The sequence below is a fragment of the Geospiza fortis genome, unplaced genomic scaffold, assembly GCF_000277835.1.
Source record: "Geospiza fortis unplaced genomic scaffold, GeoFor_1.0 scaffold192, whole genome shotgun sequence".
Lineage (NCBI taxonomy): Eukaryota > Metazoa > Chordata > Aves > Passeriformes > Thraupidae > Geospiza > Geospiza fortis.
In genome coordinates, this window is record NW_005054315.1 from 4,490,284 (window position 1) to 4,506,423 (window position 16,140).

The following is a 16,140-nucleotide window of genomic DNA, read 5'->3' on the forward strand; positions in this document are numbered from 1 at the left end:
CATCAAAATGTTGACTGTCACTCTTTGAATGTAACCACCCAGACCATTCCTTATCCCCTGAGTGGTTCATCTGTCAAATCCATGTCTCTCATACTTATGCAACATGCTATCTTCTGAAAACAAAGATCAGAGGGGGCTCTAACAGGCACTCCTTGGTAATTCCTTTTTGGTGTCACTCTCATCAGCTGTCCCTCCTGTCCCTCTGATGGAGAGCATCTTACCCACCACCGGCATAACAAAGGATAACATGTGCTACCACCTCTGCCAGATCTTTTCACATTCTGGGATTTTAATATAGGACCCACTTTTCTTCATCACTCCCAGCATCAGTGCTGTGGCAGACATATGAAAACATTTTGCTCTTTGCTCATGGGGCTCTAGCCACCAGCAAAGGGGCAGAGAAGGCAGCCAGTTTGCCTGGGGTGTCGCAGACATTTTTTCACTAAAAATCCTTTCTTGGGATTTTTTCCCTTCTGAGGAGCTGAGGCCTCAGAGACAAAATGTAAACAATAGTTATCTGCTGCTGTGGAATGCATCAGGTGTGTCTGTGATTGGGCCATCTTGAATGTTTATAATTAATGGCCAACCACAGACCAGATAGCTTGGACTCTCTGTCTGAGCCACAGACCTTTGTTTTCATTCTTTTCTATTCTTAGCTTAGCTAGCCTTCTGAGGAAACATTTCCTTCTATTTCTTTTTAGTATAGTTATAATGTAATATATATATGTATATATAATAAAATAATAAATCAAGCCTTCTGAACATGGAGTCAACATTCTCGTCTCTTGCCTCATCCAAGAACCCCTGTGAACACTGTCACACTGGGGCATCTCCCAAAACTCTGGTACTGACTCTCCATGTTTATATTTGGATTTAAGATCCCCACTCAGAGTTTTAAGGCATTAGGAAAGCTCCTCAAGAAGGGAGATAATTCCCCAAGAAGGAAGATAATTAAGATGTGCAACATGCACTAACAAGAACAATAGAAAAAAAGATGAAGAATGCTGGTGTGAGAAATAATTAAATCCTCTAGGATTTTATGTTTAATTAACTTCTAGACAGTGTATCTGTTGACATATAGCTTCTTAATATACATTCATGCATTAGCTCTAGGTAAGTGAGACTGAAATATACTTTCTTTTCAAAAGGAAAAAGATCCCAGGAAGTCATCAGTGCTGAAACAATCTTTAGAAGCTGTCAAAGGTGATCAATGGCTGGAAAAGACAAAAGATCTCTTCAGTACCTTCCTAGAGAGCTGGACTACTGAGGATAGGCTCTAAACCCCACTCAGAGCCCTGTGGGACAGAGGGTATGCTCACTTGGGAATGCTAATTTCTAGTGCTTGGAAACCTGCACGATTGCTGGGGTTTGTCACTGCAATGGTTGTGTGCTGTGAGGCTTCTGAGCACCACTGCCAAGTCCAACACATTTGTTGCACAGGCAGAAGTTATCTCTAAGAGATGTCCTATTTATTTACTTTTTCCTTCAGAGATCATCATTGTTTTGTAACACAAGCAACCCTGCAACCATAACAGAAGAACAAAAACTTTGAGGCAGAACCCAAAACTCAGTGTAGAAATAACAGAAATGAGACAGAAATGCATCTAGGACCCAGAAAAGATATATTAAAGCACAAGCCTGGCTCAGGTGATCTGGAGGTGAAGGGAAGGGCTGATGTGCTGAGAGCACAGGGAAGTCGCAGCAGATGCAAAACTCAGTAGGCCAGATCCCAGTCCATTTGCACCAGGCAGGATACAAACAGGATTTTGCAGGGGAAGTGCCAGAAGTCCTTCAGTGGATTGTGGCTATGGACCAAAGTCTTGTTATCAGATCAGCTTAGATACCTAAGGAACCTAATTTTTGGCATCCAGGAAGCAGCAGCACTTCAAAAATGCCCTGTACAGATATAGAATTGATATATATGACTCTGAAAGACTCAGGAAATAGGCTTATTTGCAAAGGTTGTGTGCTTGAGTTGGTTGTGCTGGAAACCTGTTTTTTGCTATAAGTTGCTCCAGATAGTTATTTTTACAAAACACAGTCTAGGAAATTCAGATGTTACTCATAATTAGGAGGGGTGGGTGGGAAAGATATTTTTGGATATGACAGCTGACAAATTTCTGGTTTAACACACCCTGAAACAATAAGAGGTGATAACAACTCGGATCTGGTTTTGATGAATAGAAATATTGGTCTTAACACATAAATCCAAATAATTTTGAGCTCATTCAAATGAAAGTAGGCAAGAGTAAAATCAAGAGAAGACCTGTAACTAAAACTGTCAGTTCTCAAAAGGCAAATTTTCACAACCTACAGCTGTGTCTAAATTTACATGCTGGCTCTCACCATGGCTCACACAGATCTCATAATTGTCTGGGCTGGAGGATGACTCAAATGTGACAGTACTCCTACCTATTTCTGTATGCAGGCTTCCCTCTGTGGCACCCACCTGAGATGAACTTCAGTGTAAATGTGGTGTTCTCTGACAAAGAAACCAGAAAGCAGCCCTGCTTTGACTTGTCCAGACACAGCCTGAGGGGACTGAGTGACATGAACAGGTCTACAGAGCTGAGGTGCTCAGCTAGTCCAGGGGACACCTGACATTTAAGTCAAAAGGTTACAGTGAACCAGTTTTGTATCCTCTAGATGGAGGAAAGTGTTAGAGAATCTGTATGAATGATCACTTTATGAAGGGTGCTAGAAACCAAGAGAACTTAAAAGAAACCAGCCAAATTTAAAGAAAACAAATTTTCTGCCCAATGTCACGCTAATTTACATTTTACATAGGAAATGAAATCAAAGAGCACAAGGTTCTTTATTTATAGAGCCAAAAGGGAACATAAGAAATCAAGCTGTTATGCAGAAAAATGGGCCACAGATTAAAAATAATGTGTATATATATAAGTAATAGATATATAATAGAAGAATACATATTTATATATTATAATGTGTTGTATATTTAATCTTTTTCTCACCTCTGACAGCTAATGCTCTTAGTTTTCCTGACTAACATAATCTTTATTTGAACTTCCATAGACTATTTTACTTTGTATGCATGTAAGAGTACTTTAAATCAATGAGTTTTATTCATGGATTGATGTGAAAATAGAGGTCCCTCTTGCAGCCTACAACACAAATTCTGCATGTTTTATTTTGAATGTGAAACATGAGAACTGTATTTTGTACTCCATTCACACAGAAATCTGATACCAAGAACTATCTTGGTAATCTTAATCTTGATATCTTGATATTTTATACAGGATAAAAACAAGTGGGACCAAGTTTTTGGAAGCTATGAAGGTGCAGAAACGAAATTCTTAAAACAATATATGCACAAAACTTGAAAATGCATATCAATAAAGCTTTTCAACAGAAATTGGCTGAACATCTCTTAGCGCTCACATTATTGTCAGCTTTACAAGGTTCTTATTCCATTTTTATCTGACATACAAAAGGAGAGAGAACAGAAAAAAATCAATTGTGATGTTAATGGGTATAATTCTTAACTCATTAGTGTTACACCTACTTACTACTGGGATGAATTTGCTCCTCTGAGATTTCATAAGTCAGCTTTTCTAAAATCATCTACATTAGTTTCCATCTACCCACCTTTCAAAAGATTCCAATTTTATTCACATTAAATGATACTTGCAAGGCTAAAATTAACCATTTTGATAGTCCTTAAAAACAGAGATTGCACATTCTTTTTGAAAAGGGCACCAAACAAACATTAGTATTTAATGAACATCTAATGCTTCAGGTTTTTTTGGAAGACTTTCATAAAAGATACTCAGAAAGATTCAGAGTGTGCTGCCACCAAGACCACACAAAAATAACTGATGGGTCAGACATCAAGGTTGAATTAATTATGAGAGTCCCATAGAGACCCATCTGTCCTGCAGCTGAAAGGAGAAACCAAACAGACTGAGGATAGATAAAAACATAGAAAAGAAGTGGACAGGGCAACAATTATTTGTTGAAAATGGTCAAATAGCTATTAGAGCTATAAATACACATGCAGACACATCTGACTTTTCAATAATATATTTCACAATAACTGTGATGACTGCCACTGGAGACACCAGCATATTGGGAAATGGCTGATGGGAATTTGCCTATAGAGAAAAAAAGGACAAAATCTGCCATCCAGACTGAAAGGGTAAACCATCTGCATTCATTTGCAGCTAACTAAAGGCTACTCTCAGCAAAGTACATGGCTACACAGCTGAGGACCTTCTGCTGGGAACATGGGCATCTGTGACACCACAGAACAACCTCAGCTGAGATCCTGTGCTCAGGTTCACCTCTATGGTTAAGCTGTTTTAGGATGACTTCTAGATCCTGCAGGACAGCACAAAACTTGAATGGATAGTCTGCTCTGCAAAGATAATTTTGGAATGAAAAGAATTGTTTTCTTTAAGAAATGCATTTGCCTTTGGATTTTGTTTTATTCTCACTTCTGCTTGAACTCTTTTTAAACCCTGACTTGCAAGAATTATTTTCCCTGGGGAGTCTTCTGGACCTATGCTGCAGGGCATTGAACCCATTGGCTCTGCCCATTCTCCTCCTCCCTCTTTCTCCCAGACCTCCTTTCTACTTTTTTCTTTCCTTTTTGACTGTGAAGAACAGGAGAAGATCCTCATTACCCTGCTTCACTGCTCTGTAAAAAGAATTTTAAAGCTCCTAATATTACTTAATCACAGCTTTCAGTGCTCCTGCTGCCATAAAACATTATAACAATGGGTTGGCACTTCATCAATTGTAATTTGCTGATATTACAGTCACAGTAGCGCCCAACATAATTGCCACGCTCTACCACTGCTTCATAAGGCTTCTTGATCTTGGTCAATCTTCTTCTTTGCTCTGGGGGTTGCAGGCAGAAAATTTGCTCTAATAGCTCAGATTTTTGAATTTCCCAGTTCCTGCCCATCCGAGCAGGATGCCTCCCTCCAAATACTCAGCACACCATTGCCCTCAAATTTCACTCCCAGTAACTTAAATCTATTAGGACACACTTTACTCTTCATTATTCTCAATTTTGCACATAGCAGCAGAACACAACTTTCAAACAGAGATAATAACAGCAGTTATTAAGAATGAAGAAGCTGGCTTGAAGACAGTAAAATAAAAGAAATTTTGTCAGGGCTTTGAATTCCTTAGAGGTCCAAAACTCCTCATAGCAAGAGCATGACTTCAAACCACACAGATTATTAAGAAGACGTTTATTTCAGGACAGAAGGCACCTTGAGGATCAACTGCATTATGTTGTGGGGTTTTTTCTGTAGACAAATGGAAATGTAAGTTATCAGCCCAAGTGACTTCTACTGAAGATGAAGGACAGCAACAAAGTAAGAAGAAACAATAGTCCCAACTCTCCCTGACAGAACATATTGTTTGTGATTCATGCTGTAAAAGTAATCATTGTGAGCTGTGAATATTCGTGCCTTATCCACTTGTAACTGCTCTGAGGTCGGGACAGAGATGATACTACAGAGACAGGAAAAAGCCTCTCTGAAGACACGCAAGCACCCTTGTTAAACACTTGTAAGGAATAAAGAATAAGATCCATGCCACATTACACTCATATGGCTGTACAGACAACCAAACAGGATGCTGAGATAGAGACTTTCTAAAACTCTGCAGGGGCAAGGTATATTTTGACATCTGCTGATGTTTTGTGCCTCTTTCTGCCACCAGGATCTGGCTCTAAAAGCTTCCTTTACAGAAGAGGTGATCCTGGTGAGGAATCTGCTAACCACCCCTCCTCACCACCCATTGCAAAAGCTTTGTAAGCCCCTGCAAAAGCCTCTTGTGCAAGCACCTGTGTGAAGGGTAAAGCAGCTCATTGCCAGGACAAAGTGTTGCCATAGGGGGCCAAAACAAGGATTATATGCACTGTTTGTAGCCCTGGCATGCTAAACCCTGAGGTCCTCAGTGGCTAGCTTGTTTTCCAAAGCTCTGGCTTGCATAGCAAGGGTAAGAGCTCTTGTCTGGGCCGTGGGAGCAACTGGGGACAGCAGAGCCTGCCAAGCTGGAATTCACTCTGTCCAGAGTGCAGGGCTTAGGATGCCATGTGAAATCCCACACACTTCAGCCAATCAACTGACACAAATGGAAGGCTACTGTGAGAATTAAACTTTGCTTATTCTACACATTTTGCCAAGATTTTGAAAACCACTTAATGGACTTAGACAGACTTGAGGAGTGTTTTTAGATTCAAGTACTACTTGTTTAATGGATTTACTTTATAAATATCAGCACTGAGATTTTAAAAACTTCTTTGGTACTTGACCTGCTGATTCCTTTTAATTTTTAATGCAAAGTAACATTTGAAGCTGGCAACAGTAACATAATTGTATAACTTGAATACTTCCATAAGCTCATCTCATATTCAGAACAAGGCCTTCATCCTCTATGTGGATGAAATAGGTGTCCAATATTGTAGTCTGGAGGATCACTTCCTTTTGGTTTTACAAGCCACTGCACAAGTACTATGGGTATGGCACCCAAGCATCTCATTTGAATAGGCCTTTCAAGTCTCCAGGTTTCAAATTTATACAGATGAAATACATGTGTGTGTATGCACATGAATGTACACATAAGTGTATACAATTGAACTTTACCTACTCTGTGTATATGGTATGAATGTATATGCATGCAGACCTTGCTACACATGTTCTTGGCCCCTGGTGCTGGCTACCTGGCTATTTGCATCTCTTTAGAATCTGCAAGCATCACTGTTCTCACCCTGCACAGCGCTACCTGCTGCTCCTCCATGGCCACCCAGGATGTGCTAGTGCTTGGAGAACTTCAACAAGTCTTCAGCAAGACTTCCCTGCAGGCTGTTCTTCTGAGGTTATGAGCCCTTCACCCTTCAAGAGCAGTAATTATGGAGAACAGATACCTAGGAGTGGGAGAAGGATCAGGATGCTGCACAGTGCGTAGGCAGTGCCAGCCTACAGATGAAATTAGAGCTGGGGAAAGGTGCTGAGGTGCAATGGTGGCTGGCTGTGCAGAGGTCCCCAGTTCACTCCTTCTGCAGCAAAATTCAGGACAGTAACATTGCACTTGCCCGGAACAAGAAAAAGAAGGGGAAAAGGATGAAATCTGGGAGAAACCCAGCTTTCTCATTTAATCACAACAAACTGAAAATGTCTCACACATTCAGAATAGAAGAAAACTAGTCATTAACTTATGTGAGGCAGCTGGTTTCCCAATAACAGCTCCTACACATTCTGGTGTTAATATTATTGTTCTTGTCAACTGTGGGAATGCAATGTATATTAATGATGGTTTATTCCAAATTGGTCATTGCCGGAGTTAATAATTAGGTAGTCAGGCACTAATTATCTCTATTTTGTCTCCAATCACTAACTAAGAAAACTGGAGAAGTAATTTTGGAGGCAGGCACCAGAGCCACACACAGTAAAGCAGGCTCTGCTGTGGGCACAAGAGATTCTTCACTGCAGAGAGGCACCAGACAAAGTCTGGAAGCAGAGTTAGGGAGATATTGCTCTGAGTACTGGGTGCGGAGTGGTAGCACCACACAAAAATACACATGCATGTGATGCCCATCTGCTCTTTCCACCCCTGGTTCACCCATGAGGGAGGAAAGCTCCTTGAGGACTGCCTGGCACCTGGACAACAGAGCTGCACCAGCAGGGTCACCACTGCTGGCTGCAGCCCTGGGCCCAAGCAACATTTTCCTGGAAGGGCACCACCAGCAGCAGGAGGACAGCAGTGGGAAGAGGTGGAACCACAGGTATGCACAGAGGAAGTGAAGTCTCAGCATTTACTCTGAAATAAGAATCCTGTGGAAATTACAACAGGAAAGGGCTCAGGATAAAGATGGGTCTGGCACACATGGAATGAGAGCCCTTGGGCACATGGGTGGAGGTGCCTGAGCCCCTCTTGAGGCAGAGGACACCCTCAGCAGGTGTCCCCTGCTGAGACACAGACCCCTCTGAAGGTCTGTGCATTTAGATCATGGCTCTCCACCAGCCCAAAACTCACATCTTTCCTCAGATGTGTGAAGGTATCCCAACTATAATCCTCCTCCCCTATTTCCCCTAAGCACTTTGGAGATTACACCGAAGGGGAAGTCTTTAGAAGGAGTTCATGTAACATATTTTGCTGGTCACTTTAAATTGAATTGTGCCTTAGAAGACAGCAGCCAAAACAGTTCCCTTTTCAATAATTCTGTTTTTGTTTCTCCTTCTCATATAAGAATATTTGAGGTTATCTTGCCCTTGCAGGCACAGAACCCCCCCAAGATTTCAAGACCAGCATCCACTACCGTGTGTTAGAAACTTACCTCAACATAGAGGATAGGGAAAATGCCAATCTTGTCACCCAACATTCCTTCTGCCCAGTTGTCATCCACCCTCCTGATGACTGTCAAAATTTCATCCTAAAATCAGAGATACACAAAACACATAATCAAATATTTTCAGTAGAAAGATGCCAATTTTTGGTTACCCAAATGATAGCTTAGAGAGTGAGTACACAGAGGAGGTCACAAGCCAGGTAAAAGTGTTTCCTGAATCCTGGACTAGCAAAATACCTGGCCCAGCATCTTTTTCCAGGCCATCGCACTCAAAGTGCACTGAAGCACCTTGCAGACCAGTGCAGCTCATGCTGGCTGTCAGCAGCTCCAAGGGCTGAGCACAGCAGGTGGGAACAGGTAACTCCCAGCTTCATTAGGGGGAGAGAAGAATGTCTGACCCAAGAGGTCACCTACAAATCACAGGTGAAAACTCCTCAGCATGAAGTTGCCCCTGTGCTTCCAAGGGTCTGATGTGCTCTGGAACACAATTCAAAGGGAAGCACCAGTACAGCACAGGTAGTCCTGGAAACACTTCCAACAAGGAATAGTACAAGGTGCTCAGCAACAAGCCTACACAGCTAGCACACTGAATGTCAGTTTTTTCTTTAAAAAATATTATAAGGTAAAACTGCAAAGCAAATAAAAAGCCAAAAATAACATGTCAAAAAACCAAATTGCATTCACCTGTTGGATCAGCTTCAGTTTAGATACAAGTTCATTTCCTAAAAACAGTGGTATTTTGATATTATATTTAATCTAGGGGACCATATAAGAATTTCAGGAGATGATGAACTGCTTTGTGATTATAAAACAAGAGATAAAGCAAAGTACAAACCAGATTCATATTGCTCGAATTTTCACTTGGCATAGTTCACACCCAGAAAATACAAGTTATTAGGAAAGGTCAAGTGACTAGAACAAAACCCTGACTTTTCCCAGTTTGAACTACTGAGTTTGTCAATGGATTTCTGCTACCATCCCTTTCTTCTGGGGTCGTCATACTAAACTCAGGCTTAAACCAGCACTGCTTTCTACAACAGCCGTGGAAGGCAACCCTCTCAACGGGGCTCTGCCTGGATGCTCAGATCTCCTATGAGAAAAGGAAGGAGTGGGCTGAGAGAAGCTGGGAAGTCAGCTTTGTTCCCTCATGGCATCCAATCTTTCTCTGCTCCTGTGCAGGAATTTACTAAAAAGAAGAAAATCTCTTCCTCTAGAAAGCTGAGACAGAGTTCCCTGCTGATCTCACTTTATTTCTGCTGCTCACTCTGTGAAAATAAGAGCTATGTATGGTCTACCACGCTCCATGTAACAAGATCCTGATGTCAAATGGCCAGGCAAGTGCAGCTGGTTTTTTTGCAGATACTTCTCACATAGAAAAAACTCCCACAAATTCCTGATCCAGGATGTTCAGATCACGGATTTGCCTTGATAGAAAAATGACCAGAACAGAGATGTGATGTGATGTACTTAGTAGTTTTTGAACATGTGCATTTTGAATACATGCACTCTGAAATAGTTTAAATGTTTCCTTTGCATTATTCATCTGAATGATCCATTAGGGGAAAGCTCATAGAAACAGCTACAAACTGAGTCCTTCAGCTATTTATTACAGCTGGAAGGATGCAAAAAGAATTTGTGCATTTAATTTCCTGAAGAAACAGATAGCATTCCCTTCCAAAGCCCTGTCTGCACAGACCATTTTTGATCTGTTTAAAGAACAGACAGTAATGCCTCTCTGCAAAGCTTCCACACACTCTTACAAAAGACCGATTAGCATAAATTTAGAATCTAGGTAAAGGGTGTAAACGAGGAAAAGAAACAACTGCATCACTTCAGGGACCTGCTATGAGTGTTCCTACTTTTTATATTTGATCAGCTATTTCCCTAAAAGAGTTTTTTAAAAATACAAAATGTGATGTAGTCTACACTACATGCACATATATAATCTTATGTGTGTGTAAGTGCATACACATGGGTATGAATAGAATCATAGATTGTTCAGGTTACAAAGGACCTCTAAGATCATTGAGTCCAACCATTAACCCAGCACTGCATATAAATGCATATATATATTTGCAACTATTTACACATGTAAGAAATTAAGGAAAAAAAATTAAACTGTAAAACCTCAGAAGCTTTTGACCAGATTTTGCTAGAAGTACTGTGCAATCCCATCTCTGGAGCAGGCTGTACAGACACCTGGCAGGAAAGGTTTATCCTGTGTTTACTTTGCCCAAGGATGGGGTGGGGAATGGCTGACCTTTGAAGATCCCTTTCAACTTTACCTTCCATGGATGTATGAAATCCCTACACTGAACTTCATTTGGCTCAGCCAAGTCTGGCTGCTGAATATGGTCCTATATGAGAAATGCATCCTTAGATATGTTGACATGCAAAATTAGTATCATTGTGGGAGAGCAAAGTGAAAATTCTTGAGAATTCCATTATATAATTAGTTTTAAGAAGGCTGTTGAAAATCTTCAGAATTACAGCAAATCCCAAAAAATCTTTTGAAATTTTTTTATTACTAGAAAGTTTCTTTGAATTTGCAGCCAACGACATCATTCTATACAGTGAGCTGGTGAAAGCTTCAGCATGAACTATTTTAGAACCTTATATTAGTTGGATAGCCGTGCTACTTATAAATTCCTAGAAAGGTTCCCAAAAGGATCATGAATAGCAAAATGCCACAGATCTCTTGGCATACCACTTCACTATTTCACATTGACTAAATTGATTTCCAGGCAGCATAAAGGAATCCAAGCCTCAAATCTCATTTCAAAAGCCAATGGTATCCACTGTAGTTTGGACAAAGATATGTCGCGCTCCTCTTATGCCTGTTGCTAGACCCTTTAATTATTTGCTCTCTCCTTCTTGCTTGAGTTTCTCTCTATTCATCAGGGCTGGATCAGCCTTGTGACAGGCATGTGGGACCTGCAGTTCCAGTTTATAATCATTATCAGAAAAGAAGTCAAAGATAAATCACTTAAAAAGCTATCTGATTGACAGAGAAATGAATCCTTTTGCTGAGAAAACAGCACAAAATTGTGTCCAATAACAGTCATGATTCACAGCCTGATTTTTATTCTAGTCATTAATGGCCATTAACGAAGCAATACAGAGCAGCTGTGCCTGCTATTCTGCAGAGATAACTACTCCATCTAGATCACTGGGGAGATTGCAGCGATGGCACCACGTGCTGCTTGGTGAGTCCAGAGACAGCGCTTGCCAGCTGGCACCAGAATGCTGTCACCAGCTATTGCTGGGATGGTCCCTCTGTGAACAGCAAGTGCTGCTGGAATTGAGTGCTAAGGGGCTGCTCCACAGCCAGGAACAAATATTGGATGTGATGGTTCTAAGATTGGCATGGCTCTTGTTAGACACCACTGTGGGCTGGGATCAAAAGTGTTGGAAAATGAGGGAAACACTTGATGTTATTAAAAATGTGATGAGCAATGAAGCATGGTGAACAGTTGATGCTACCTTGACAGGTCTGAGCCTCATCGACCAGCATCACTCAGCCTTCTGATGGCCATGTGAAGATGCATGCAAAGGGTGGTCAAACACCACCTGATTTTTTGACAAATGTGTGGGCTGAAACAGGACTCAGTGTAAGGCTGGAGCAGCTACACAGAGAACCATGCAACTACTTCAGATTTGCACTGCTACACCTGAGAGCAGAATCCTCTTGCACATGGTTTGTACCAGCGTTCACAGCCCAGAGAAAGATAGATTATTTTTTGAAACAGAGACAGCAGGATCCCATGTCCATACTGTGGTACCACGTTAGGAGAGATTAGAAAGCTGAGCCAGTAAGTATATCCCAAGAGCACGCAATTAGGCTCTGTAGGCCACAGCAGGATCCCAACCACACTAGAGAACATCAGAAGTACAACTTCTGAAACTACTGGCATTACATTGGTGCACAGCTGACACAAGGCTGGAACCAGTTGTTACATAGAAAAAAATAACTGCCTGGTTTGGCTAATCACTGCCAAACACTGAGGGAAAACAAATTAAGTAGGAAATCTGGGTAAGTTCTATCATCTTACAGGCAGCACAGAGGAGAGAACAGACGTGAGACCCTACACCTGTATGTATGGCTTCTCTGGGAAGAGGACTTGAGGGAGCAGTCCAAATGGTGCAAAAGAATGTGGGAGCTTTGTTTTTTGCACTGGATACTCAAGACAGATTTTTCTCTGCCCCTCCTGATTTTATTCTTACACATAAAATTATTACATTTACATCTTTGGCCTTTTATTTGGAGAGTGTTGTATCCACAGGGGATGAAAATAGGTAAATGGCAGAAGCACCCTGCAGCACTCCTCATGAAGATCTGTGGAAAGGAGCCTTCATTTTTTTGCAATACACATCTGGAACAATGAAACATTTTCATTTTGAAAAATGTAACAAAACAAATTAGTAAGAGGAAACACCAAATATCCTCCCTTTGTTTTCTTTTACTGTACTGGTAGGTATTCTGAGTGCATAGTAACAAGGGGGATGGGAAAAAGCAAAGCCCAGCGAAAGAACAACAAAACAAAATTATAAACACTATCCCCATGTTTGAGTTTCCTTCTTGTAACTTCTCTTTAGAGGAACACTCTTCTTTATTTTATGTTTATAAGTAAAATCCAATCACAAGTGTCTGGTAGCCTTAAATGAGTTGCAGTATACAAATAGGTTATATTAGTTTGTGTGTTATGCCATTGTAACCCCTCTGCCAGAGGAAGGAACAAATAGTGTAAATGAAACTGAGACCTGATCCAGCATCTTCAGATGCAAACTGAGACATTCAAGTGATGCATATCGCCCAAAGTGACAAATCACATCTCCAGCACTGCAGTGCTCAGGACTCTGTGCAGAGGAACTGACTGCATCAGCAGATGATCTATAATCTGGGCTAAACAGGAACCTTCATCAGCACAGGTGACAGCTAAAATTAGCATTGAGAAAACTGATGAAAACATGACGGTGAAGTCCCAAGATGAAAAATAGATTTTTCACTGTCAGGGAGAACAATAGGCAGGACATAAAAACTGTTACAAGGTGACAGTGTGTGTAGTGGAAGGAGCTAAAGAAGAAAATAGCATTAGAAGAGAAACCAAGCTCCCTTGGGGAAAACACAGTCATCAGGGATAAAAGGATGCCGACAGTAACACGAGGGGTGAAAACAAAGAAAATTGAGAGATTGAGAGTAGAGCTATACAGCAGGAAGAAATGCTCCATGTGAGAATGACATTGGACAGCCAAGAAAATGAGAACTATCACTATACAAAGGCAGTTATTGTAAAGGAGGTTTTCTAATATATGGCACCAAATATATCAAATACAAAAGTGTCTAGGAAAGGACCTGCTGTAACAAAAAAGACCACAACTGCCTGGCATACCTATTAAATTTCTTAAGACTGAGCAAGCAAGAAATACTTAAAGCAGAGAAGGAAGACTGCATCTCAGAGAAGTCACCAGTGTACCTCTGGGCAGGCAGCGAGAAAAACAATGCACCAGAAAATATATATTTACTGATAAGGTCTCAGAGGTAACTTCTGGCTAACTTTCTGTTAGTGCAGGGCTGTTACTTCTCACTAAGCAGCCCACTTTCTCGCAGAGATTCATGGCTCCAGGGAGGCTGGCTAGTCGCAGGGTTTGCAGTGTTTGCAATCAAACACTTCACTTGCTATGGAACAAAAGTGCTTACAAATCCTTTGTTAAATAAATATGAGAAAGTATACAGTCTAGGAAATTGCATTCTGCTGAGAAACACTGCATGAGTGAAAAAGATGTTACATTCGGTGGGAAAATTACATGCTGCAAATAATTCATTCAGCTATAATAAGTAGCTTCAAAAGAGGAGGTCAGTAAAATCCTGGTGAAGGATATTTTTATCGTCTATTTCATATTCATTTTCAGCATAACTGTTATTACTTTATGTGATACTATAACAGCCGCAGACAGCTGAAATAAAACAGAAAATGACAATAATCAGGTTCTCCATGGCATTCACTGCCATAAATTAACAATAGGGGATAGGCTTTATTTTACTGTGGGTTTCTTGATATCCATGAAACCCATCTAAGGTCAACACAAATTGCTAGGGAGGGGAGTGGGAGGCAAAAAGCAGGTGGGGAGGTGGGGGTGAAAGGGAAAACGTGACGTTTTAAATCCAAAGGAAATTACAATATCTCAGTTTTCTCTCATTCCAACAGGAATTTATTAAATATTTTGGTTTAAAAAAACCACCAAAGACTGTTTTTTAAATGTCTGCTTTTTACTGTCTTTATGTTCCTAAAATAGGAAATGCTATTATGATGATAGTGTATTTCAACTGCTAATTGGTATGCGGTATGATGCAATACACATTTTGAAGCTGAATGCAATTTTAAAACACTGGAGCATCTGATTCAATAAGGAACATTAAAAGACACATTTCCATTAGGGTTTTTTTTTCTGAAATTTGAGTAATTCTTGGGGAACATTTCCATGCAGATGAAATGCATGCTTTTTAGAGGGAAAAAATGTTCTCAGAAAGCGTGTAGCCAGTTCTACTTATTGAGGTTCACTAGCTTTACACCAGCCTTGGTATTCAAGGCACAATCTCACAGAGTGCAGGGTAGGCCAGGGAGGCCAGGAAGGTGTCCCACCAGTCCCAGCACCCCTGTGCTCCTGGCTCAGCTGCCAGCGCCACATGTGCCCCATCACTCCCTACCTAAGCAGACTTCTGAACATTTTAAAAAACCTATTCCCCTACCTTGGTGAAGGTCAGGCAATCCTTGTCTTGATCTTTATCCTTTATTTCAAAGTCATAAAGTGCTTTGCCCTGAGGTGGAGCTTGTGGGAGGGGCTTGATGCACTGGATGTAGCTGGCGGGGAAGAAGCCGTGGTTGCCATTGAGCTCCCCGTGGTACCAGTTCTCATCCACCTTGCGCCGCAGGATGATGATGTCCCCCTTGTTAAACTTGAGGTCACCAGGCTCCTTTCCCTCATATGTGTACAGGGCTTTGCCATAGGGAAGCTGAGAAACACTCTGGGGAAAAAAAACAAACACCTTTAAGCAATCTCCAGCCAGCACCAATATCATTCTTAGAGTCGTTTAGCTGGAAGCAAACTGAGCAGCCATGGTCATTTACCAAATGACCCCAATGACTGCAGCAGACTGCCACATAATGCTATATGCTGGACCTCAGGAAAACTAGGATGCAGGGGATGATAAGCCTGAGAAAGTAGGTGTGTTACATCAGAGCAGGCACTGTCCATCTCATGTAGCTCAGCTGAAACCTGCAGTACCCTCTTACACCACCAAGCATCGCTTAATTTGCAAAATATCCTATGTAAGCAGAACTATATGTTTAAACAACTAAACTTGGATGTGTCAAAAGGCAAAATATTAGACATTTTGACCTTCAGGGTTGCTTTGGTTTCTGAAGCTCAGAAGAGAGACAAAACAATACATGCTTGATGATTCACAGGGTTATAAAAGCTGGTAAATTGGTAATTTTTCATTGCATTTGTTTGAGCATTTCCAAACATTTTTGAATTTGAAGCCTTTTGTTTAGCTTTTGATTCTGTAACCAAATACTTTTATTTCTTTCAAAATCCCCAAATCTCATGCTGCTCACTGAGGGCTACTGTAAACAGTTGTAATATTCTTTGTTGCTTATGAATTAATGTCCTTGCGGAAAAGTGGAGTAGGCAGAATGCCCCAAATCTTTCTTTTAGAACTAAAAAGAGCTCTGAAGCTTTCACTGTCATTAAAAAAATAAACAAACTTACTAAAAAATCATGGCCCATGAGAAAAAAAAAAAGCCTAAAAAGTT

General features: G+C 40.9%; 1 protein-coding gene across 1 annotated transcript in view; it reads right to left on the bottom strand.

The window, feature by feature from the left end:
* The window catches only part of SH3RF3 (SH3 domain containing ring finger 3), a 93,387-nt gene extending 77,757 nt beyond the window's left edge, over positions 1-15,630 (bottom strand). Inside the window, exons 1-3 of the mRNA XM_031056143.1 lie at positions 15,619-15,630; positions 15,075-15,350; positions 8,315-8,410 (exon numbers count right to left, since the gene is read on the bottom strand). Coding sequence (XP_030912003.1) covers positions 8,315-8,410; positions 15,075-15,350; positions 15,619-15,630 — 384 coding nt within the window. The remainder of the gene's footprint in view (positions 1-8,314; positions 8,411-15,074; positions 15,351-15,618) is intronic.
* Between the last annotated feature and the right edge of the window lie 510 nt (positions 15,631-16,140).